The sequence below is a fragment of the Mytilus trossulus genome, chromosome 7, assembly GCF_036588685.1.
Source record: "Mytilus trossulus isolate FHL-02 chromosome 7, PNRI_Mtr1.1.1.hap1, whole genome shotgun sequence".
NCBI lineage: Eukaryota > Metazoa > Mollusca > Bivalvia > Mytilida > Mytilidae > Mytilus > Mytilus trossulus.
Genome location: NC_086379.1, coordinates 44452128 through 44478289, shown reverse-complemented (window position 1 = coordinate 44478289; position 26162 = coordinate 44452128). Strand labels below are relative to the sequence as shown.

The 26162-nt window shown below is 32.2% G+C and overlaps 1 protein-coding gene across 4 annotated transcripts; it reads right to left on the bottom strand.

Annotated features, from left to right (window-relative positions):
- Positions 1-275: 275 nt before the first annotated feature.
- LOC134725139 (ATPase family AAA domain-containing protein 5-like) lies at positions 276-26162 on the bottom strand. Of its 4 annotated transcripts, none has more exons than XM_063588701.1 (18): positions 26042-26162; positions 17286-17352; positions 16783-16971; positions 12931-14495; positions 12374-12428; positions 11473-11683; positions 10647-10853; positions 9776-10155; positions 9148-9295; positions 8540-8731; positions 7911-8093; positions 6864-7024; positions 6302-6434; positions 5183-5499; positions 4605-4763; positions 2543-3678; positions 1314-1472; positions 276-998 (listed from the first exon to the last, which is right to left on the bottom strand). In XM_063588701.1, the coding sequence occupies exons 2-18, from the start codon at positions 17334-17336 to the stop codon at positions 920-922; spliced, it is 5325 nt and encodes a 1774-aa protein (XP_063444771.1). In that variant the 5' UTR covers positions 17337-17352; positions 26042-26162; the 3' UTR covers positions 276-919. The 4 variants fall into 4 exon arrangements, with proteins under 4 accessions (XP_063444771.1, XP_063444770.1, XP_063444773.1 ...); XM_063588700.1 differs by having other exon boundaries at positions 25966-26142; XM_063588703.1 differs by having other exon boundaries at positions 16786-16971; positions 25966-26142.

The window sequence follows — 26162 nt, the reverse complement described above, 5'->3', positions numbered from 1 at the left end:
TATTTTTGTAGCTTGGAAAATTCAAAAACTTAATTTTGAACCTTTCTAGTAGGTACAAGCTAAACAGCATAAGTTTTGGTTTTAAATGCAATGCTTAATGGTGTTAGGTCAATATATATGAGATTAATGGTCTTGTCACTAGCAAAGACTTCTTTCAAATTAATAACCATAATAAATAGGATATAGGAATTGCAATTTAAGTTTTAATTTAATTTAAATTTAACGTTAGAGGGACAAGAAAAAAATTTGAGACATTAATTAGGTAATTTTAAAAAAAATTGATAATATTAGGGGTTGATTATTTGTACATTCATTCAAGAATGAAATAAAGTCAAGGTCAGGAAACATGTAAGCTGAGAAACATTCAATGATAACTCATGTTCATTTTTTATTACATTTTGCTGTCAGAATTTTAAATAGACATTATTGCAAATTTAGCCAGATGGATGAACAAATCACAATCTGAACCTACGAATGAAATGCAATGTCAATATGCCTTCCATATTGCATTGAATGATGGGAACAAAATAATAATCATACCAACATTTCCTCATTTTTTCATGAAATAAACAAATTTCAAAGTATTCAACAGTTCAACAAAAATCACTGCTATAATTTAGAAAGAGATAGTTTTCAAGACTAATGCACAGAAAGAAAAGCATCAATGGCGGATCCAGCAGGGTTTCAGTGGTTGGAACACCCCTTTTTTGGAAGATCAATGCATTTGAATTGGAGCATATAGTTGAAACCCCCCTTTTCAAAATAGCTGGATCAGCCCCTGAGACTCACTATATATTACTGTCTAGAAAAGTTTTAAAGTGTCACATTCATAAATTTCTTCATACAAATTGTATTGTTATAAATTGAAAGAAATCAAAACAGGAAAATTATTACAAATCTGTCAATAGTTCAGAAGTGTTCATTGAAAACTTGTATACATGATATCCAGAGTGGTGTCTTTAAAATTCAATCCAATGTTGTCAAAATAATGATGAAACCTGCAAATAAAAAAAGATGATAATTGTGAACTGGTGTGAAACATCCAGTGGCAAATATTACAGGCATCTCCAGGAAAACATGTTAAGGTAATAATTAAATCAGTTGGCAACAAAAATTCGAATTTCAATTTTTCATACAGCGTAATATAAAACAAGTTGAGGTGGTATCTAACTTTCGGTTTTATACAGTAAATGCTTTGTTTGTTTTTTTTTTTTCCCTTTTTGATGATTCAATTCAAATCTCTAGATGTTTCCACCTTTAAAAATAATGGAAGTATGGTACTTATAGAAAATCAATCAATACAAATAACTAACCTTCTCTTTATTTTTGCCATTTCCCTGATTTTTTCTGATTTACTGATTTCTCTGAGAGTAGGCATGTAGTCCATAACAACAGATCTCTGATGACATCTAACATTCAGGGGGAGGTTACTCATAACATTATTACTGGCTTTCTTAAGGACTAGATTTTTACTGAAAAGTAAAGTAATATTATATAAAAAACTAGCATATAATGATCTGAACTATTCTTTGTAATTTATAAACTATAATTATTTTTTTTTAAATTGTGTCGTGGATTGCAAATATTATTTTTAGCAATTTTCATATATGTAAATAATGTACATAATGGTAAAATTCATGGATAAATTGTGGTGATTGGACTCACAGACACAGCACAATTGTAAATAATGAGCACCGCCACCCAAAGCACCTGTTCAACACACAGAAACTGTGTGCTTTTTCTTTGAAGGGGGTAAAGATACAGAGGTAAGGTAAGGTAACTGGAGTTCAGAAGTCCAAACCATAATAATAATATGTTAACTTTCAAAAATTTAGAAACAGAGACACATAAAGTCAAATTATTAGGTTTATAAACTAGAGGCTCTTAAGAGCCTGTGTCACTTAACTTGGTGCATATTAAACAATGGACACAGATAAATTCACGACAAAATTGTGTTTTGGTGATCCTGATGTGTTTGTAGATCTTACTTTACTGAACATTCTTGTTGCTACAATCATCTCCATCTATAATAAACTTGGCCCAGTAATTACAGTAGAAAATATTTTCTAAAAATTTACAAAAATTTATAAACAATTACTATAAAGGGCAATAACTCCTTAAGGGGTCGACTGACCATTTTGGTCATGTTGACTTATCAGTAGATCTTACTTTGCTGAACATTATTGTTGTTTACAGTTTATCTCTATCTATTATAATATTCAAGATAATAACCAAAAACTGCAAAATTTCTTTAAAATTACTAATTCTGGGGCAGCAACCCATCAATGTGTTGTCTGTTTTGTCTGAAACTTTCAGGGCAGGTAGATCTTGACTTGATATACAATTCACCCCTCCCCCTTTCAGGTCAGGTGAGCTAAAAAGGTAAAACAATAACAAAATATTTAGCTGTCAAGTGAATGAAATGAAAACTTAAACTAATAAATAGCCAACACATATTCATCCCTATCCATAAAATGACTGGACGAATCCAATTGGAATAATTGCAGTAAAGAAACAACAGTAAATAAATATATAAACTAACCTATTACTGGCCCTGTTGACTAGAACTCCTTGTGACAGACTCCCTGCAGAAGGTATACTAAGTGATTCAATGTGCTGGCCTTTTAAAGAGTCTTGTATTTGTCCCTGATTTGTACACAATTTGTAAAGTGCTCTTACTTCTATCTCTGAACACAAATTATCTTTGTCAATATACTCTAATGAACTTGTTTTATCAGTGTCATGAAGGTACCGTTTGCTGTGCAATATAAAACTATTTGACGATTCAGGCACTTCTGAATCTATTGTTATTGAATCAATGAAAGACATGTTGTCATAAAATTCTGTTAATTGATCTAGAGATTTAATAACTGCTACTTTTTCTTCTTTGCTTTCCTCTGTTTTTGTTTCTTCCTGAGCCTCTTCTTTTGGTTCATCTAAAATCCCATCATTAGAAGCCTCACTGTCATACAAATCAAATGTTTTTATTCTTTTCAATTGAGTTTTCTTTTCCTTGACTTTTGTTTTTATAGATGGAGGTGTCGTCTGCCGACTCTTAGGCATGGGTAACAGATCAATGTATGTGTTGTAGACTATATTATACATCAACTTCCTGTATTGATCACATGCTTCTGTTACCACAGTAACAAGGTCATCTCTTTGACCTTTCACAAGCTGCTTTAATAAGTTCATAATTCCCTCTGATCCCCCTAAGCTCAGCCCCAAAGAACTATTCAAGCATGACAAATGAACAGAGGACTGTAATACTACTTCCTGTTTCGCTGTGGATTCCATTGCCAAAGGAAATGGTTGGGCACTATTTGACGATTCATCATCACTAATCAGAGGTCTTTTCCTTTTGTTCACGACAGGTTTAATGACAACGAAGTCATCATCATCGTCAAATCTGGATTTCGAATCCCCAGATATGCTTGAAGTTTTTATAGCATTTTGTGAGCAAGTGTCCTCGATCACAGGAAGTGGCTTCAATTTAACAGGGGAGGTAATTTTCTGGAATTCCTGTAATGTGCCACCTCCTGATTCAATCCAGTACTGTAATGCCAGCAAGCATCGACGGATATCTCCAGATAAAACTTTTACAAGAGTCATGATTTCTTCAGAGTTTGTCCTTATACTCTCAGCCAAGCATATCAACTGTAGATACACTGTTGTTTGTTTCTGAAAAAAGAATCACAAAATCAAACAATAAACTATCCATTTCAACTCATCATAAAATGGTTTTCTTGAAATATTGGAGACATATAAGGTAACTTTTTAAGACAATTACTACATAATTATTTCATTAATTCATAAAATGTTGAGATAATTCCTACATAAGATTTTTGTTTCAAATATCTGTAGGAATAAATTCAGAACCACTATAAGTAAATTTGATTACTCTCAGGTCTGTTATAATGTGTCTTTTTTGTTGTTATTGATGTATAAATACCCTGCCACTTCTGGTTTGTGATTTTGTTAGATGTTTTTCTCCTTTGTACCAATCTGATGAGTTATCCCCTTTTCAACTGATTTTTATAGTTTCTTCTAAGATTGTCTTGTAACGCCACTAACCATGGATAGGGGAGCACTCAAAAACATATCTAACCCTGCCACATTATGTCTCTGTCTCATATTTGTTTTTTCATAAATTGAATTGTTTCATATTTTTTATGGCAGGGCCTGTTATAGGCAACAATACAGAATTGGTTTTCCTCACTGTAAATTGTTGGTGTTTTAATGCCACTTTTGGGTTATTTCGTTGCAGTCAGTTTTAAATTGGTGGAAGAAGCCAGAGTGCCTTTGAAAACCACTGACCTTCGAGTGGAAAACAGATAATACTAGTCAATTAAGATTTGAGGTGAGTGCAACTGGTCGCAGTTCCAACTAACAACCTCAGTGTTGACTGGATAGTATTTACAGTAGTAGAACTACTTAGACCACTTGGCAACCGAGGCACCTCTCATTGTTGAACTTTGGTGACTAGTAGTCTCATGGAAAATTATACCAAATCTCCTTATTTTCATATTTATGCGAAAATAAGAAATACTTTTCTTTTGCAAAGTGAACATAATATTTCAATTCAAATACTGAAGAGATATATTTACCATGGATGGTGTTTTGAATAAAAACTGTTCATATTTTCCCTCAAACTTAGAAGACAATGTAACATCGTTTGTAGTGAGAACGATAGGAATCTTTGTTGAATTCATAAATGTCTGTATAGCTGACCAAAATCCTTTGTCTTCTTCAAACACAATGTCAACCTGAAAAATAGGATTCATGGTTAGATAAAGTTTCACCAAGGTTTCCAAAATTTTGTACTTTAAAAAGAAAAGTTCATTGAACACAAATCAATGAAATTCAAACAAAAAAAAATCTTAAAAATCCCATTTAATGCGGTAAAACGATAAGAGAATTTCTAAATTTTTAGAAAATACTGTTGATTTTTACAATTAAAATAAGATCTTGGCCATCAACTAATATTTTCACAATTTACTAAATAATGATGTTGATTTTAAGTCTAGATTACTAAACTGAATAACTTAAAAAATATTATCATGTTATTCAGACATTTGCCAATGAAGAAATAATTAAGCTCCGAGATGACAAATTTTGTAACATGTTTTAGACGTCATATATTAGTCATCATCTCATCATGATCTCTAGTAAAATATTTACTAACATCTTCAAACAGTATGAGAGATGTGCTAGATAAATTCAGTCCCTGGTTAGTTGCAGCAGTCTGATTTGAAGTAGTAGGTATTAAGCCATCAAACTTCACTCCTTTCTCATCTTTTCCTTTCTTCTTTTTAGGAGTTTTCTCTGCATCACTTTCTTCCAAGTCTCTTTTTCTTTTTCTTGCATTCTTACTATCATTTGACTTTTTGGACTTTTCAGTTTCTACTGGTTTAGAATTGTTTGTTTTGTTGAAGAAATTAGCGAAGGAAGTTGGCACATTTTTCTCTTTTTCTGGTTTCTTTCTAGGAGAAGGTTTATTGCCTGTAATTAAATCATATCAATACCGGTTAATTAAAATTATATTTTGAGAAAATTCCTCCATTTTCTGAATTTGTTAACTTTAAATGTCTTAAAAGTGGCATGTGCACCAAGTGAATCAATTGTAATTTTGATTTTTTTTTTTATCTTTTCAGAGAAAAAGATGTAATCTTGAATTTTTCAAACCTTGTTGGATTGTTCAGAGCCAAAGTGACATTACACATAAATAGTATCTTATATCCAATTGCAACTGGGTGTAACATCATTCCTTCCAGCATATAACTTCTTTTTTTTTTTACCTTTCACGGCTTTGTGGCAGGATGGATAGAGCCGTGAGGGAAATTAAGGACAAGGCAAAAGAGGACTGCCCTTATTATTTTAGAAAGCTGTTAAACTGTATATATACAATGACTTATCGTCCTTCCCTACGCCTATATCACCCTGCTCTGTTGCTCAGTAATTCTCGTATCAAGACTTCAAAACGAGACCAGGCATAATCAGCAACGTCACAATGTGAGAGGAGAAGTTATCAGCGACATCACAATGCGAGAGGAGACGTTATCAAGCTTGCTTTCTTCAAGCGTAAAACTGTCTTAGGGAGAGGAAAAAAGACCATTAATAGAATGATAAACAGATAATCAGGTATTCTAAGTATAGATATTCTAAAATATCAGCCACTCGACACAATGTGAAACTTTTTAGCTCATTCGCCATGCTCACTTGCCAAAAAGGTTCACATTGTGGCTCGCGGCTAATATTTTACGATATCAATGTGTAGAAAACCCGATAACCTATACTTATTTACCTTGTGTGAATATGGAAGCTGGACCTGCATCCCCACAACTTTTATGAGACACCCTATGTGATTGTGTTGCTTCCTGTAACTGTGTTAATATTCTTTTTCCATTCCTTATTGAAGATGCGTTCACTTCAAAAACCTGCAAAGTAAATACTTTTATATTTTCCATCTTATACAAATATGTTTACTGACTTAGGTTCTTTCACAACATAAGTCACACACAGTTCAAGATATTTCTAAACAGTAACATTATTCACCCTATAAACACAATTTTAAAGTTTTAAGAATTTTTACACTGATAGTTCCCCAATCCATTTATTTTCAACCAATCAACGTTTGCCAGTGAGGATTGCTACCAGATGAAATTGTTACTCTGACAAGTTGAAGTAACTATTAATTTATTGCAAACCTTTATATGAAAGCAATTTGATCTAATAAAATTTAACTGATTTGAATTGATTCTGACCGTTTAGTTACTCACCTTAAACCCAATCTCCTGTGCCAGGGTATACACTGTGGTAGATTTTCCCACATCTGTAGGACCCATTAACATGACAGTATTACTTACCTTAAACCCAATCTCCTGTGCCAGAGCATACACTGTGGTAGATTTTCCCACACCTGTAGGACCCATTAACATGACAGTATTACACAGCTTATCTTCTTCATCTTCAGTGCCCTCACTATCAACATTAAAGTCACTGTCGTCATCTGCCCACCAATCATCTTCTGTCAATCAAAATAGTCAAAATTATCATAAAATTCAGAAGCAAAAGTAGCCGATTTTGTTATTGAATGTTTTTTTAAAGACCAAACAGCTTATTCAGTTCTACCAGTGTTTTTTTCCTTAATATTTTGTGTGAAGGTATTTCATGATTTTAGTGGGGAAAAAATGATGAAAAAAATGGGGGTCACCTACTTTTGTCAATATAGTAACCTCAGTTTCTTGTTTTCCCTAATATCAACATTATATTTGCTTGTTATTTTAACTCTCATTGTTGGTATTGAATGTTGGGGTTTTTAAGTCACAACAGTGCACTTTTCAACTAATTTCAGATGTTCTAAACAAAACTTTTGAAAATATCCATGGTTATGTATTGCAAAAAAACAATCTATTTTGGAAACTCCCCATGGAAAATAATTTCAAACTTTCTGATATAAAGTTATACTGTGGATTCATTATTTTTCGTTGAATACCAAATTTCTTGGATTTCGTGGGAACTGGTTAACAACGAAATTGAATGTTCAACGAAAACAAAACTTTCTAAAGGCTTGTATGCAGATTTCTGCAAAACCACGAAATTAAATATCCACAAACTTGTAAGTTTTCTTTAATCCAAATAAAATTGGTACCCACAAAAATAAATGAATCCACAGTAGTTAAATAAGTGTACATCACTTGATTTTTTTTAAAGATCTTTTAATTATTTTTTGGCACACAAGATCAATTTTTTCCATAAAGAATCAAAAGTTTTTATGATGCAAAGCAATCCTGATTTAAAAAAAAAAAAAGCTGTGCAACTTCCAAACCAAATCAATCATCCTGGCATGAAAGTACATTTTTGTTCTGGATAAATAACAATTGGTAAGTATAAATTTCTTCAATCCTATATACCTTTCTCTTTAGTTTTATTTTTAGATTCTTTCATTGCTAATTTTTTCATCTTCTTGGCTTCTTTGTCTACTTTATGTTTCCATTCTATCAGCCAAGTTTTCAGTTTCTTCACATTATTAGAATTCCCCACTACTTCAGATGAATGTGTTGGCTGATACTTATCTGTCCATGGGACTACTATTGCTGAAATGTTAATGCAAAAATGTTAGGTTTAAACAAGAGAGTTTAAAAGAGAATTGCAAGATATAAAAGAGATGTTTAAACTGATAAGATGAAAACAAACTGACAATTCGATGGCCAAAAAACTAAAAATGATCAAGAAAAACTACAGTCCTGTCGACAAAACACAACATAAAAAAACTTAAGACTGAGCAACACAAACCCCATGAGAATCTTTAAGGAAATTTAAGTCAAAGCATGGAAGATTTTTAATATGTAAACAAGATTCACAGAAATTTTCTTTTTTAATCTCTTTTCTGATCTTAATTTTTTTTTTACATGCACTTTACATTATGATCACTACATTTTAAGGGACCTAAAATACTTAATATGGAATCAATGTTTTAATCTAGAAATTTTGAAAGAAACTACACTAAAGCATTGACAATAACAAGAAAATAAATTAATACCTGTTTCCTGTTTATTGTCTCCGGAACTGGTTTCCTCTACAACTGGTTCTGGACTTCCTAAATCTATTACTTCCATGACTTCATCTTTCTTTTTGAGACGGAGACTCCTCCTCTTAGTTTTCTTTTTTCCTTCCTTCCCTGTATCAGTTGATTCACCTTTCTTTGATTTGCTATCTTTTTGCTCCTCAAAATCTACAAAATAAAATATTACTTATTGACCAGACACAAAATTTTGCTATTTCCGGTCATTTATTTTGATTTCCCATACAATTTAGCAAAGGTGTAAGTTAGGATTTAATGTACAAGGAAATCAGATTGTGATCTTCTTTCTATTCTCCAAAGCATAAAGTTTTATTTGTTTTTTCTCTATTCAATATGAAGTTCCAGAAAAGTATGCTTTCAATCACCATTGATATTTCATAGTAACTTCATTAAAAATTTCTAGAACAGTGCTATTGAATGAAATGTACTTTTATACTCCCTAAATGCTCAGTTGTTTCTTCACAATTTTGAGTGGAATTAAAAGGGTGTGTTTAATACACAAATGCATACTAATATTCCTGGTTTCTAGGCCAGGTGAGTTAACCAACAATTCTGATCGCACTTACCATAGGTCATCTCAGCATCTTGATCTTCTTTTTTTTCCTTCAGTAATTTATACATTTTATCAACATTATAACTAGGACTGACTCTTTGAATTTCTTTTAATAATGGCTCTTCAAGACTGTCTTCCATTTTTGAATGTTGTTTAAAAAGCTGGAAAAATATATAATTTTATTTCTCAATAATGTGATTAAATTATTTAACTATCTATAAGAATTTTCAATATCATTTGATTACTAAAGTGCTACTGTATTTTATATATGTAACTGAATCATGGTGAACACTTTATAACTTAGCGGCTAAATACAAATTCCTCCCATTTCCATCATTTAAATCAAGTATGTCAGAGTATCTCAATGACTGGTATGCTATAACACACCTTTAATATTTAAAAAAAAAAGTATTTCTCAAACAAGATTTTTTTTTACGCCAACCATTGAAATCATATTAGTTTTATTTACAAACTGCATTAAGTTTTTACCTTGGCTCAATAAATTATTATATTTATCTATAAGGTCTTCTGTAATTTCTATAATGTGCTAATGGTTTAAAGAACTTAATTTGTATTTTTCACGTTTTTTACTCAGTTTTTGGTTAACAATATTTTAATTGTTAATGACAAAGTTGCAATACCTTTATTTTAGATAAATCACACATAATCTTGTCTTTTTCTAGTAAGCCATGATTCCAATAAGTTTGTATAACTCCAGTATTATCAGTTTCTTCACAGTTCTTAATCTTCAACTGAACACTTGATAAATTCCATATATCAATTCCACATTTTCCCATAGTGCCTTCCATCTGTTGCACATGCTTAATGGCAGGAAAGGGAGGTAAATCAGAGAGAATGACAGCTGCACTTGCAGCTATTGTTTGTTTCTTTAAAGCCTCAGGTACACCACTCATCAGAAATTCTCGTCTCTGTCTTTCTTGCTCTGGATCCAGAACTGGTTTCTTTGGTTCCTCAACTTTCTCACCAGCATTCTTCTTCATAAATATTGGAGCAAGTTTTCCTGTAAAACAGAACATCAAATATTTCTCAAACTGGTTTACATCAACAGTGGTTCAATTGAGGTTTATTTTTCTATTATTTTCATGGTTACATTGCTACTGATCATAGAAAGGGTTCTAGTTTTGGCATTTCAATATGAACTGTGGCCTTAATTTATTCTATCTATCAATTTAATGGCAATTCCATTTGAAACTGACGCCCAGATAAAAATATGACATTAAAAAATGTAACAAATTTCTGAAAAAATTAGATATTTTCACTATAGCTTGCAATAGTACAAAATTAAAATAGTAAAGGCATTTCCCCACAGAATAATAATCCAGATCTGATTATTTTTCCACCTTGCTCGGCGCAGACAACAGCCCCTTCCTACTTTTCCTTTCTCTTCTGCTATCCAATTAATCAAAGTGTTTGTGGGCATAGTAGGGGAAAAATAACATAGCTTTTTTATTATGGACCAGTGATTCTTTGGACGTTTAATAATTAAAATACCTGAAGGCTTCTTAGGTGTTCCTTTACTTGTAGTTTTGTTCTGCAGTGGAGTTTTAGGTGTTGATGGTTTCCTGCCTTTCCTAGGAGTACAAAGGTCTTTCTGTTTCTTCTTCTTTCCCTTGTTATCTTCATCATCATCTATAATCATGATTTCATCATCATCATCATTGCCATCTTGTGATTCTTCCATAGACACACTAAATTTATCTACAAACAAAAAATCAAAATATTGATTGTATGTTGCTGTAACATAAAAAAAAGACCAACAACAACAGAAAATAGAACTTGCATATTGATGAAAAAACAATTACATGTAAAGCTGGGGAAAAAAATGCTGTCCTTTTTTCCAGTCTGTAAAATACAATGAATGGAGTGCATAATTAATTGTAAAACTTTGAGGCACTTCTGTGATTTGTAACATGAAACCAGTACTACAACAGGGAATGAAGTTTCCAGACTTAAACATGTTGGCACAGTGGTACTTGGTTGATTCTAAATGTGTCTTTAGTAAGTCCTCAAGATAACCATCTTTCCAGCAACAGTGCTTTAATATTGGCACAATTTAAACAAAACATCTTTTGTGTAAAATTCAAGATATTTTTTATACGATAACTAAGATTGCAACTCCATCAGGCAATTTTGGATGGTTGTATCATGGTTTTAATAATTTTATGTTTTTGCCTTTCATAACTTTTGGTTTAATGTCTGATTTATTTATTAACAGTTATTCACGAAACATGTGTTGAGCATGTTTCAACCAGTATAATATCTATAACCACTATATGGTGAACGGTTACCAATATATCAGACAGGGATTGTACTTTACCTGATAGTCTGGAACTTCTCCTTCTGCTAGAACTTTCATTTTTTGTCTCAACTGGCTTTTTTTCTGTGGTACTTCCTTTTAACTTGGATCCCTTCTTCTTGTTCTTTTCGATAGCCTTTTTCATCTGTAGCTTAAGCTCTGGAGACTTTCCAGATTTTGATTTCTTAGCTTTCTCCAATAGTTTTTGTGCTCTGGTTTGTTTGATATTTGACTGAAATTATCACATTCAAATAATAGTCAATACAATGAAATGCAATAACTTATGATAAGATCTTTGTCAGAACCTTCAAGAAACTGTTGATTTGAAAGTTAACTTTATTCTTAAAATAACCCTTTTATCATTGCAGTCATTCATAACAGGAGCCTGTTGTTCAGTGGTCGTCATTTGTTGGTGTGGTTCATAAGTCTTTTTTTATATATAGATTAGACTGTAGGCTTTTCTGTTTAAATTGATTAGCACTAGTCATTTTTGGGGCCCCTTGCTGTATGGTGTGAGCCAAGGCTTTGTGCTGAAGGCTTTCTTTGACATAATTGTCAACTTTTCATACCTGCCAATTAGACTTTTTGTTGGGTTTGTAATAACACCAGCAACACAATGGGTGCCACATGTGGTGAAGAATCTGCTTTCACATCTGGAGCACCTGAGATCATCAAAGAGTTTTTTGGTGGGGTTGGTTTTGATTGGTCTTTATTTTTCTATGTTGTGTTTTGTGTACTTTTGTTGGCCTGTTTGTCTTTTTCTTTTTTTACCATGGAGTTGTAATTTTTATATGAATTTAAATGCCCCTCTGGTATCTTTCACCCTTCTTGTATAAATAACGTCATTTTCTTACACATGTTTTGTAGATATGACATTTGACCCTGACCTTTGGTTTTAATGTAAATGACATTTGACCCTTACCTTTGGTTTTAATGTGAAAGAAGATTCATCTGTACTGCTACCACTTTTGTTGCACCTGAAAATTTTTAAGGACAGACAACATTCAAAGACAGCATTGATGAAAAAATTATTTGCATACAATAAGCAAAATAAAAATATTGCAATCATCTTAATATAAATTCTTATTATATCAAAATAAAACTTTTACCTACATTTTAAAATGTGTGGAATGCATATTTGACACATTTTCTTGTAAGTAAAAATGATATTCACTAGATCTTTATCACTCTGCACCTATCAAATATATTCTCTTTAAAAAGAATAGCCTTTCATAAAAAAAAAATGTATTCAATAAAGACTCAAATGGCTACATTTCAGATTTTAATCTGAATTAAAATATGTGAAACCTGTCTGAAAAAATGAAGATAACTTCCTCGTTATGAAATGAAAGTATTTAGTTTAAAGAGGATTTGCTGTTCTAAGTATGAATCAGTTATTTCATATTTCAGTGTGTGTTTTACAACAATTTTCAATGCCTTGAATTGATTTGTCAATGTATATGTCAAGAGAAACATTACCGTGTAAGCCTCATCCTGATTGGTGTTCTATTTTTAGTATCAATACTAATCATATCAACTTTGTATTGCTTCTTCTTCCGTGAGGATCTTCTCTTCTGTATAGCTTTATCATCATAAACTTCCATTGTATCTTCACTTTTTATCACACTGTCCTCCAAAACAGACACATTATTTAATTCAGGTTTTTGCCCCTCTGAAGTGTTTTTCTTAATTTTGTTTGTACTGCCTGGTGGCCTTCCTCTAACTTTGGTACTGACCAGGGTTTTATCTTTACCTGTTGTAGTGGCTGGTGGCCTCCCTCGACCTCTCTTCACAGGTGTACTTTTTGACAAGGGTGATTCACATGTCATCTCTTCAGGTTCTGATTTACGAATTCTCGTTTTATGTGAAGGTTTGCTTGACACTTGAAACCCACCTTTAGAAAAACTAAGTGTTGCTTGAGAAGTTTTCTGAGATCCTGAAGGAGTATTATCACTTTGAAGAAATGCTTTTTTCCTATCCAATGCCTCTTTTGTTTCAGTAGCATCTACAGTCATGCTATCATCTGAGATTTCAACTGTTTCTGTTAATTTCTGATTCAAAGACTTTCTGGCAGATTTGACAGGTTTGTCTTTTAGCTTTGTACCCCTTTTCTTTGATGGACTGTCAACTTTGACAACTTCAGAACTAATAATTTCAATTTCATTCAGTTTTGAGTCACTTTCTACAGAAGTACATACTTTTGTCTTTTCAGATTTATTTTCTTTGGAAATTTTAGGTGGTGTAGGTTCTGAATGTATGTCAGCTTTAGTAGTAAGAATTTTAGGACTGTTTGGTTTACTGTTAGATTGTTTGGGAACTGGTCCTGACAGTTTGGTAAAAAAAGATGTTATGCTGGGATAGTTTTCATCAGCTGAGGAATCATGTTTGCTATCATCCGCAGTAACTACAATCTCTGGATTTTTATTGTCTGAATCAGTTGCCACTTCTGATTCTCCATCACCATTTTCAGTTATTGTCAACGATTCTCCATCGCCATTTCCAGTCACTGATTCTTTGCAATCTTTTCCAACTAATGTTTCTGATTCTGTTTTGTCTGTTATTATTTCATCTCCCTTTTCTTCAGATTTATTTTCTAGAGACTTTAAGAAGTCTAGGTAACTTATTCCTGAATTTTCCTCTTCCTTTTGTTCAGGCTTCCTAACATTAATTTCATTTGTCTTTATTTCCGCATCTGTATTTCCTGCCCGTTTATCTTGTACTGATTTAACTTGCTTGTCTTTTGGCTTTTTCTTCTTTTGGGTTTCTTTTTGTACTTCTTTTTTCTGTATTTTTTCAATAATATCTTTCTCTACATTATTTTTCTTTGATTTTGAAATGTCTTTTGTTTTACTTTCAGTATTTTCTTTGGAAGCCTCATTATTTGCTTTTATAGACTTTTTTGTTCCCTTCTTTTTCTCAGTTTTTTTAATTTTAGTGAGAGAATCCTGTTCTTCAAACTCAGAAATTGATGAATTGAGCGAGGATGAATTCTTTTCCACTTTCTGCTTTTGCTCTTTACCATTAATGCCATTCTGAAGACCATTCTATAAAAAAAATATATAATACACTGAAAAGAAATTGTATATCAACAAATTAAAAAATAACAGCATGGACAAAAGAAGTCAAGCTTTTACAACATTGCTGAGGCAAGATAGAAACCAACAAATGTGACAAAGTGTTATGCTCCTATGATCACATTAGAAGATTGATTTTTCTGTTGTTTTGTTTTTTTACATAATGAATTAATTTGTTAGGGTAGCTAAGTATAATTAATATATGTATATGTCGTGTACAAGTTGCGATTTTGTACAGGTTATAACATGTACAAAAATATTGTACATGTTATAACTTGTATGATGCAAAAATACAAGTTATAACATGTACAAAAGTACCCCATACATGTTATAACCTGTACAAAATATTGCTTAAAAATGGTTTTAACTTGTACAAAATTTAAAATAAATCTTAAAGAAGTAAAATATACATTTAAACTCACCAATGCATAAAGAACAACAATAAATAGGCCAGAACGTGTCTTTTTCTGTTAAGGACAATGATCACAAAGTTTCAGAAATATATGTTTCATGAATAATGTTGGCAAAATGTGTTTTCATGTAATTGTATGTTTTATGCAGTCTATCATGGTTGAAATAAGTGTGAAACTATTTATTAAAAGCTTGCATTCCTCAATGACAATTACATTAGATACTAGTTTCTAAATCCTTCCAACAAATTTCAGAACGATTCTTTATAATTTTGGGAAATACTCCCCCCTCTCGTGTTTATAACACGCAAAGACTAAACCAATGTCGTATATGCTTACTCTGTAAAAGCAAGAGAGAGCTGAAATAGTTTTCATTGGACATGGCTTCATTATCAATATCTTTGGATCTATTCTTCAACATTGTTGGCCTTCAGCATGACTTATGTAAATTTATAACTCACTTTTTGTTTATAAACTATAATATCATTGCATGAGGCGAATGAATATCATTTTGATGTTTTAAATATATATCATTTACTTTGAAAGCATTTATTTGTAGTCACTTTAAAAGTCAATAAAACCGCATATTTACCTCATCACCAGACAGTAATTCTATATCATTCTTAAAGATTACTTTGTACTTTTGAGATCAACACTGAGATTCAATATTCATAGGGAGAATAATTTAACGGCTGATTTAAGTAGCGATAACAGGAAAGACATGAACCTCCTGTACGCAGATTTGATTTAGTTTGTAGATAATATGTTACATACAATGATATAGAAGCTACGATTTTTCGTTAAAGTAATATTTAAGGTTCTTAAAAAGTACCTTTTGCAGATATCAAGCCGATCAGAAAATCGCAAAAAAATCATTTGAATTGTGATTTTCTGACACTGTATGCAGACAAATACCCCCAAAATGGGTCTTAAATGCAGTTTAATCTTATCAAAATAGATGTAAGGTGTGTTTATTATAAATGTTCTGAATCACAAATCGACAAGCTTTCATTTAAACCATTACAACTGAAATTTCCATTAGAAATAAAAAAAAAGTTAGCATGGGTGTACTGAAAATTCTACATTTTTTGAAAACGACCCATATATCTTAGGACATGTCTTATGATCCTCTTATGCCTATCTATGGACTTATCTTTATTTGATGAATTATAATTGTGAGTGTCCACTTTGAAGGCAATAGTAAAATACTTTCATTCTAGTTGACACTAAAAGACATAAGAGGATATCCAGGATAGATGTGTCTACAAATTAAATTGAAAATTGAAATTGGGTATGTGTCAAACGACAACAACCCGCAAATGGAGCAGACAACATCCAAAGACTACAAATAAATGCTTTCAAAGTAAATGATATATATTTAAAACATCAAAATGACATTCGCCTCATGCAATTATATTATAGTTTAAAAACAAAAAGTGAGTTATAGATTTACATAAGTCATGCTGAAGGCCAACAATGTTGAAGAATAGATCCAAAGATATAGATATAAAGATATATTAGACTATTTATTGTTGTTCTTTATGCATTGGTGAGTTTAAATGTATATTTTACTTCTTTACGATTTATTTTAAACTTTGTACAAGTTAAAACCATTTTTAAGCAATATTTTGTACAGGTTATAACATGTATGGGGTACTTTTGTACATGTTATAACTTGTATTTTTGCATCATACAAGTTATAACATGTACAATATTTTTGTACATGTTATAACCTGTACAAAATCGCAACTTGTACACGACATATACATAAATCATTTTTATATAAATAAATGATTTCTGTGTATACCAAATAATTTACTAAGAAAGTCAATAATTAATTGTAATACCACTTTTCCATTTGCTTTTTCTGTTTTGGTTTTACTTGACAATGTTTCGGTACTATCTTTCTGTTTGGGAGCTGGCTTGCCAAAATAACTCAATAAATTTTTAGGCTTATCCACTGGTTTGGTAGGTGATTTGAAGAATTCTAGAATGGATCTTTGTGGTGATGCAATTTCTTCTAACTTGGATTCCTTCTGCAATTAGAGCATTTATCACAATCAGAGAAAGTAACTTATTCTGTGAATTCATTATTTTTTGTGAGATACTTATTTTCATCAAATTATGGAAATTATGGATAAAAGTTCCATGAATCTACAATGTCAGTGTTCATTTAAAAGTTTTATAAAAAAGCAAATTTTGAATAAGCTTGTATGCAAAATCTGGAAATACCACAAAAAAATCTTGTATCCATGCAATGGAAGTTTTTCTCAATATAAATGGTACATTGTATGTTAACCACACTTAATTATAGTTACTTATCCTAAGTTTTATTTCTCATATATCTTACATCTTCCTCTGATTCTTTTTCTTGTTCCATTTCCATAACAATACCTGGCATGTTTTCATCTATTCATCTACAAAAACAAGAGAACTTAAATTGAAATTTGGCAAGAAATTCCTTGATTTGTCATCATTACTAGGTTGCAGTCTCACTGATATATATGTCCACATGTTATTCTATTCATTTTAAAGTCACTGAATCATTTTTTGTAAATCACTCTTTTGTGTCAACATATAACTCCATTTGTGTGTGTGTAAAATTAACTGATTTCCTTAAATAGTTCTTGAAGTCTTACATTAACAGATTATGGGGATGATACTTTCAGGTTCCTTTGACAATATATTCTTGACTGACATTACCCATTGATATTTTATTGTTTAAGGTAAGGGTGAATGTTGGTAACTATTAAAATATTTGAACACACTGCATTTGTATGCACCAGTCCTAAGTCAGAAACCTGTCAGTAGTTGATGTGGTTCATAAGTGTTACTTGTTTCTCTTTTTATATCAAAATATCAGACCGTCGGTTTTCACGTTTGAATGGTTTTACACTAGTAATTTTAGGGCCCTTTACAGCTGTTGTTCAGCGTAAGCCAAGGCTCTGTGTAGAAGATTGTAGTTTTTATAAATACATTGTAGCACAAAAACCCATGATACAAGGATGAAGCATCAAAACTACTCATACAAATCTCAAGGAGACAATATTTTGAGTCCTTTTACATGACATCAGAGTTTGCAAAAACTTTGTTTGACCTGTCGGTCATGGGACTGACAAAGCAAGATTATTTGTCAGTCCTACAAAATTTTAGGCAGTCCTAAAAAATTTGTCAATTTGATCCTAAAATAAAAATAAATAACATATTTTATCCAAAAATAACTTTATTATTTATTAGTTTTATTTTTCACAGCCACGGACAATAATATAATGATCAGTGGGAAAGCCTTGGATCGATTCTGCGCCTCCTTCCATATGACGTAACGGCCGGAAAATCAAGGGCGACAATCGTGATTTTTCATAGAGTGCGACACTATCGCGCCATCGCGGCAAGTTGTTTACATCGTGTACGTGTGATTTTTCGAGAAATTTATCATTAAAGACAATTAAACTTGTGTCATTTCATCATCAATTAGTTATATAGGTAAGTTTTACAGGTGACCATGCTATTTATTCTTCTTAGAAGATTTTATTTTACAAGAAACGAACATCTGAAAATGGCAAGTGACGTTGTTATTTGGGAGATAAAAATATGGCGGGTGTTTTCCCCTTCTGAAAATAACTGACACATTTGCATCCTATTGGCTATTTAAATATAAAATGACCAAAAATAGTATCTATGATGATAGGAGTCCCTAAATATTTGCATATATACCCATCACTCCGTGTCATATTGTAACTGAGGCTGCGAAAAGGAAGCACACAAATCGACGCCATTTTTCAACAGATTAAGGTTTCTGAGCTCACGAAATCCTAGTATTATTACTTTTAATGGTTAGTAGAAAGATATTAATACTATCCATAACATGATTTATTGATCTGATCGGGTTATGGCTACATGTTTTGCCTCTTTTCGATTCTTAAATCCAGTAAATTGCCGTAGACCACATGTAAATAAACGCCCCTTTTCCAGCGTGAGACAAACTTCAATTTTGGCAGGTCAGTGTTAGCATTAAAATTTTAATTAAAGTTTTATAGTTGTGTAATGCATATAGATTTGTTTGGTTGTCTCGAATAGTAAAAAGGTTAATATTTTTATTTTTGAACCCAAAAAGTGTGACAAAAAACACAAAAAACAAACAAAATAAAAATATAGGAAAAAAATAACTATCCCCAGGATAAAGGGGGGTTCCAACTATATGTCCCCATTCAAACGCATTGATCGTCCCCCAAAAAGGGAGATTTCAATCCCTGGAACTCTATCCCTGGATCTGCCACTGGGAACTATGACTATTAAAACGTATAAAGAATTAGAGAATTATTACTAAAGGAACAAGAAAAGAGAAAATTTACCATAAAATAAGTAAAAAATAGAGAAAATGACATGCTATTCCAAATAATTATGAAGTCTGACAAGACTACTTTTTTTTCTGGGACGACTTCCTATGCATCCCAGAAAAAAATCAAAATATTCCTAGCAGCAAGCCAGAGGTCTGGTCATAATCATTTTGAACTATTGATGTGCTAATTTATATATTGAGGAAAGAGAAATTATGGACAAAAAGTATAAAAAAAAATAGAGACCAATGAACTAAAAGATTAAATGATAAAGAAATGCAGAACACCCCATCCAGACCCTTGTCTATGTGAACAACAGTACTTTATTTTTGCTGAATAGTGCATATGGGCATGTGAAATATGTTTTAAAGATTTCAGGTATATGAAATATTCCCCAGTAGGAAAGTATAAATTCTGTCCCTCCTTCCATGCTAAAAAAAAACTTATGTGATTTATTGTTGAATTTTATTGCCACCTTCAGTATTGGCTAGGTGTTGTGGCCAGGTTTTATTGGCGTTGGATACATTTATTATCAATTACTGGTATAAAGAATTAAAGATATGAATGATTGAATGAAAAGTTATCTTTTAAATAACAGATACCTGTAAGATAATTTAATGTTGCATATTACGTTATACTTTATTTAAACATTATTTATATCTATTAAAAAGGTTGATACATGTATGTTATTATGGTGATGAATTTTAAATACTAAGTAAATGAATTTATAAGTAGAAAATTTTTCCAAACATCTGTTGGTGTGTATAAGTATTACCTTTTCTAGAGGACCTTTTTCGGGACGTCTGGATTGGGTATATTTAGCTCAGGATTTCGGGATTGATCCTTCGGATTCCAGTATTTCCTTTCAACATTTTTTTTTTAAATTGGGTCATCAGAAGATCATGTTTTTGTCAGTAGACAATTAAAATATATTTTAATTTACCGATCATATAGCAACTCTAGAGAAGTTTGAAATTATATTCATTTGATAATATCGTCTGCATAAATTATATATTTTCAGATAACAATAGGAATAAGAAGAGCAGGATTTCTATATTGAGGATTTACATGTATGGGACAGATCTAGAGGACTATTTGACTTGATTTTACTTTAAAAAACTTTTTAATTTTAACATTAGTTCTCCTTAATTGTTTAAAATACTTTTTACATATTTTTCATTTTAACATTATTTTTATGACTTTGTATTTATTCATCACTTAATAAACTTTTATTTCTAAACATTTTTATATTTTTAAATATACATACAATATGAAACACTCCACCATTTTATATTGACAATGTGGGGTAAATGTACATGAGACACTATACTGTTGCAATACAATATTACTTAATGTCATTGAAAAACCTGAGATTCATTGATGCAAAGCTAGCATATTCATAGGGCCCCCTTTCATAGGAAAAAAATATGGTTGATTAAATAGGGAATCACTGGAGCGGGCCCCTCCTAAGTTAGTCAGCAGCAGCAACCCCCCCCAAAAAAATAGAAAAGTTCTGGATCGGTCACTGGTATCAGACATATACATGTATGTACTGTAGTATTTGAGACATAAGAAAAATAAAAGATATAAAAGTCAAAATGATGGTCTTTTATTCTTTACAAGGTTTGAATGACTTAAATGGAAAGTTTCTAGAATTGTTCACTTCTCCTAGACATAGTGAGGTCTCAAGTAGCCTATCATGACATGACTTTTCACTGGTTTGCTTCCAATGGCATGTAGATTTCAAAGTGTGGTAACCCCTGCACCTAATTAAATCATTTTGAGTAGATACATATCTCTTTTTTCAGACTTTTTGATGAAAAGTTTAAACTCATATACAAATTAGAAAAAAGAAAACTGATCAACTTGAACCAACAACAAATAATTGAGCTCAGGTGCTCTGGAAGAGTAAGCAGATCCTGCTCCTTGTGTAGTATTATGAATGATATGTCTATGTACCCTTTTCCTAGATATGTAAACACATGCTTTTTCAAATTATTGCAATTGTGTGCTTTAAGAATGGAGTAAAATGTGTGAAAAGGTATTCTATTGCAGAAAAATCAACACACAGATGTAGGAATAGTATGATTCTTAATAAACTATAGATCCTGTGTCCAAGATTTGTTTTCTTGTAAACTGGTGTAAAATAAAAATGTGGGTCAAGCAGTTATATCAATGCAACAAAACAGGATCACCAAAATCAGAGTGAGACATTCATATACCATTTTTAAAGTAGACCTTGGAAGTGATATAGCATTTTATTAATGCTTTAAATGGTCATATAGCTCTAACATGTATTAAGAATTTGATGTACTAGGCATTGGGCATTCCTATTGAATTTTAATCTCAAGTTCTCAAGAGTTAAATATGCCCCAGGGCCCAGAAACACTCAAACATGAATAGTTAGTCACAGTGTACATCAGATTGCTTGATAAGCATGATAAGGACAGACATTTATAAACAAGTGTGTGTGTTTAGGAGGCAATATTTGTTGATTGGTACATGTACTTTTTAAAATTGACAAGTTGAAACATTTCAGATTTATAATAAATTTCAGGTGCGTAGCTCCCTATACGCCAACACGCACCTGCGTGCACAACGGTTCGGCAAGCAAAAAAAATTATTGAAAAATCAAAAATTTATAAATCAAATTTTAAAGGAAACACATATAATGTCACTTTTTTGATTGATGAAATGTCATTAAATAACGGCATTTGGTTTCAAAATAGAAGTTTTATTGGAGATCATGCATGACACAATCGGACACTGTAACTTGTATCTAAATTATTTACAGAATCAAAGAATGACTGTAACCATTACCCTAAAAATTGGCTTAAAACAAAGACTAGATGAGTGCTTACACTTTGCACTTTTGCATGCTTATTCAGACAACAACTTTTGACTAACTGATTTTTTGTTGTTGAAAAAAGGGGGATAGGTCCAGACAATGGAAGTTATTTATATGGACAAATTCGTTCATACATTAAACCAGTTTCAATGTACTACATAAATCTCGCCCATAAATCTGTTATACATCAGCAGCATAATTAAATAACTACAGAAAATGTGGTACGAGGAGTTTGAGCAACTTGTAAACATCAACAAATGACGTTGTAAAGCCTTCAACCACTCAACATTTTAAGTAAAATATATTTAAAATCCTGAAAACATCATCACCCTTCGTTGTGTCAATCAATTTTGTGCTTAAAATCGGTAAAATATGACATAATTTGCTTGATTTTGCACCGAAATAACTCCCAATACGTCTGAAACATATTGAATTTTGACCTCCGGTTGAAGTATTTATTATGTAAACAAGACTCAGAGTGATGGGGAATCCTGTACATAGTCATGTGCCCATATGTTTCTAGGTCACATTTATTTATATCTCGACCAATGAAAAGCTTTAGGATGCATTTGTGTCAGTTGTTTGTAGTCGTGGGGATTACCCGCGTTTTTTTGGAAATCAACGGAGGTAGTCTTTTGGTTTATCATATTTCAGTAACGGAGCACTTATCTGAATACCGAATTTGGCAGTCGTGTGACAAAATCTATTCTAGTGAAAAATTTAACTCAAATACTAATGGATGATAAGTTGTTTTAATAGATTTATTGTCTGAAGCACAGGCTATGTTTTTGTTAACACGCTGGTTACAGCGCCACCTCAAAAATTTTAGATTATGTCCCCTTTCCCGCGGGACTACCGGAAGTAGCTCTTCAATGTCACTGGCTTTCCCACTAGATGGACCAGTTCTGATCTTTTTATTGTTCTTAATTAAAGTTATTTTTTCTATCCATCTGTATCTGTATGTATACGTTGAAGATACCAATTCTGGCTTTTACTCAACAGTAGAGAGAGACACTATTGGCAGTGTTGGAGAGCAGCCTTGAAGCTCTCAACTGTATCTACGCATACAATACGATCTTCCAGTTGGTTCCAATTTAGTACACTCTTGACAAAGAAAGAGTTCTTATATGGATCGGTGTTGCTAGGAATAGTATCTAGTGCCTTAGAACTGTTCTTCACTGAATTTGTCACTATATTGACACTTACAAAATTGTCAAATTTTTGGGTTTGATTTTCCTCTTAGGTTTACTTTAAACAAGAAAATCGTCGGGATTAATAGCTGTGACCAACCCCTCAACCACTTTGTACAGAAGTAGCAGCCGTTGACTTGTTCTTCTTGTTTGTAGGTTGTCTAGTTCTAACTCGGCTAGCATTTTGGTGACCGACCCCTCTTCTCTAGACCTATAGTCGCCTGTAATGAATCTAGCTGCTCTGCGTTGTATTCTTTCCAATTGATTTATATCATGTTGTGTATATGGGTCCCATATTATGGCACCATATTCTAGTGTTGTTCCGATGATCGGAATAAGTCGGAAATCAGTTGGTTGGGACTGGCGATGTCGATAATCGATTGGGATTTTGTTCAATCGATTGTCGTTAAAGTTTCCGGACTTTGAGCTTGTCAACTTCCGGTCCGTTTACTGTTTGCATTTCATATGCGCAGTCAAACAATATTAACAAAAAATATCAGTTGATGACAGTAACAATGTCAAATATCCTATAATTAAAGAAATAACTAATTTCCTTCTTTATAAACGTGACAAAAAGCATTTGCAGATTGATGGAATGGTATTTAAGATTAATAACTTTGTATGAAATACTGTCTTTCAATTCCGGTACTTGTTACTTGAGAGCGTACAAATAATTCTGATTTTAGACAAAATAATTCCGTTGCTTCATTAAAACGTGTTGCAAGTTGCCTTTTATTAATGTGTTATCCATTTGTAGCATAAAAAAACGTCATATTCCTTTCCAGATTGCTTGCCAAACATCGTTTACTTTTGTAAATTTTCCGAAATTTGTCCGCCATTTATATAAATATAAGAATCACGAATCGGATACGGTTCAACTATGTAAAAATTCCGCATTCTTGCAATTTTAAGTTCAGACGCACGAATGACACAATAGACAACTTTCGAGTTCATCCGTCACCGGAAAAAACTCGTCAATTATACGCGCCTTTATCGCAGTCATCTGTGCGTTTAGGGGCGTCGTCACTTCCTTACAAGGTTGAGCGAGTGGTTGGAAAATTATAATTCTATATTGTACGAATTATTCGGCAAATTGAATTCTAAAAATAGACAATCAACACTGCTGTCATTAGGGAATTGTCAGTAAGTACCTACAGAGCAACCATTATTTCTAGTTTATCCTGCACAAAAACGATCACTAAGACGCTTGATGAACGTAAATAGTGCAGGGATACAGGCGAGCCCCTCTATCTGGTAAATGACGTCATAAAGGCGTGCATAATTGACGAGTTTTTGCCAGTGACGGATGAACTCGAAAGTGGTCTATTGAAAGAAAATAATAATTAAAAAAGTAATAAAAGCGTTCTACACAAATTAACAGACATTGGCTTAATACCCATGTTTACTGTAAAATGCAAATTAAAAAAACTTTATATATCTTTTCATAATTTGAAGCATTCAAATGTTCATACAGCTATGTTATTGAAAATTTTTTGTGAGTTTCACCATTGAAATTTAGAAATGTTAGTGTCACTGTTGGTAATTAATGTTGTAATTATGAGATAAAACATGTTCAATATGAATCTTGATTCTTATTAATTCATTGTTTTAACTGCTAAGTAGATAATTATCAAAGGTACCAGAATTATAATTTAGTAATAAGTACGCCAGAATATGAAATGGAAACAAAAGATCAAATATGAATATATAAACTCTGCAATGATATGGATATACACATTAGACAAGTACAATGAGACTAAATGCATGATTTCCTTTAAAAAAAAGAGGGCAAGGTGTTATGATCCGATTATAACCGATAGTCGGTTGGTTGCTGTCAACCGATTGTAATATATAATCGGTTGGTAATTTCAACCGATTATCCAACACTACCATATTCCATAGTTGATCGTACTAATGATATATATGCGGTCTTTTTGCAATCTTTTGGGCAGAAGCGTAGATTTCTTCTTAGAATGTCGAATTGGCTTTCTTGGCAACATTTGAGATGTGCGTGGTCCATTTAAGGTCTTCTGATATTTGTAAGCTTAGATATTTCATCAACTGAATCAATGCCCAGTATTTGTTATCTCCATCTAAGATTTCAATCATCGATTGGTTGCCAAGAACAAATTTAGCAGGCCACGTGTAGATCTGCACTTTGGTTTCCATAGGTTTCAGTTTGCTTATAAAAGGAAACTAGTCCCGGAAATTAGCAGCAGGTACATCTGAAGACCGATAAAAAAGGCACTACAACGGTCGTTTTTACATCGGTCATCTGGACCAGCACTAGCTTTCACAATGTCAGAGCCTCATTTTGACCAATATGACCAACCATTTTCGCGAGCTCTGTGACATACCTGTGTCTGATCAATGAATAATTACATCAAACTTCCTTGTTTATTGTCAGGTGTGGATCTAGCATCAAGGATTTGAAAATAGGGGGAGGGGACAAAGAAAAACTGTTTGGAGCAAAATATGCCACAAGTCTACGAATTAACTATATATTTGAAGATCTATATTAGGTGGCCAGTCCCCTGCCACCCCATAGTTAGACATATAAGTGTTTACTTGTGTTATCCTACATGTTATTCATAATTTCTTGCGAAATCAATGTTACTCGACAGGTCAATATAGTGGTTCAAAATGAATAATTACCATTGGATAGTAATATCGTTAGTGTTGAATAATATTGTATTAGTATGGTGTAAATTTTGGATTATCTACAATTTACATGTGTTGTGTAACCCTTCTTTTTCTTCCAAATGTTTGGTTTTTGTTGTTTATTTTCTGGCGGGATGGCGGGAAGTTGAAATTTTATCGCAGAAGTTTATTTAATAACACAATTTCGCACT

Excerpts from the sequence above, each read along its gene's own strand:
- LOC134725139 (XM_063588701.1), bottom strand. The coding sequence starts at position 17,336 with ATGCCAGGTATTGTTATGGAAATGGAACAAGAAAAAGAATCAGAGGAA. Across the intron at positions 16,972-17,285 it reads AAAAAGAATCAGAGGAAGAT|AAGGAATCCAAGTTAGAAGA; the intron begins GTAAGATATATG and ends CTCTAATTGCAG. Across the intron at positions 14,496-16,782 it reads AAAAAGCAAATGGAAAAGTG|AATGGTCTTCAGAATGGCAT; the intron begins GTATTACAATTA and ends TTTTTTTTATAG.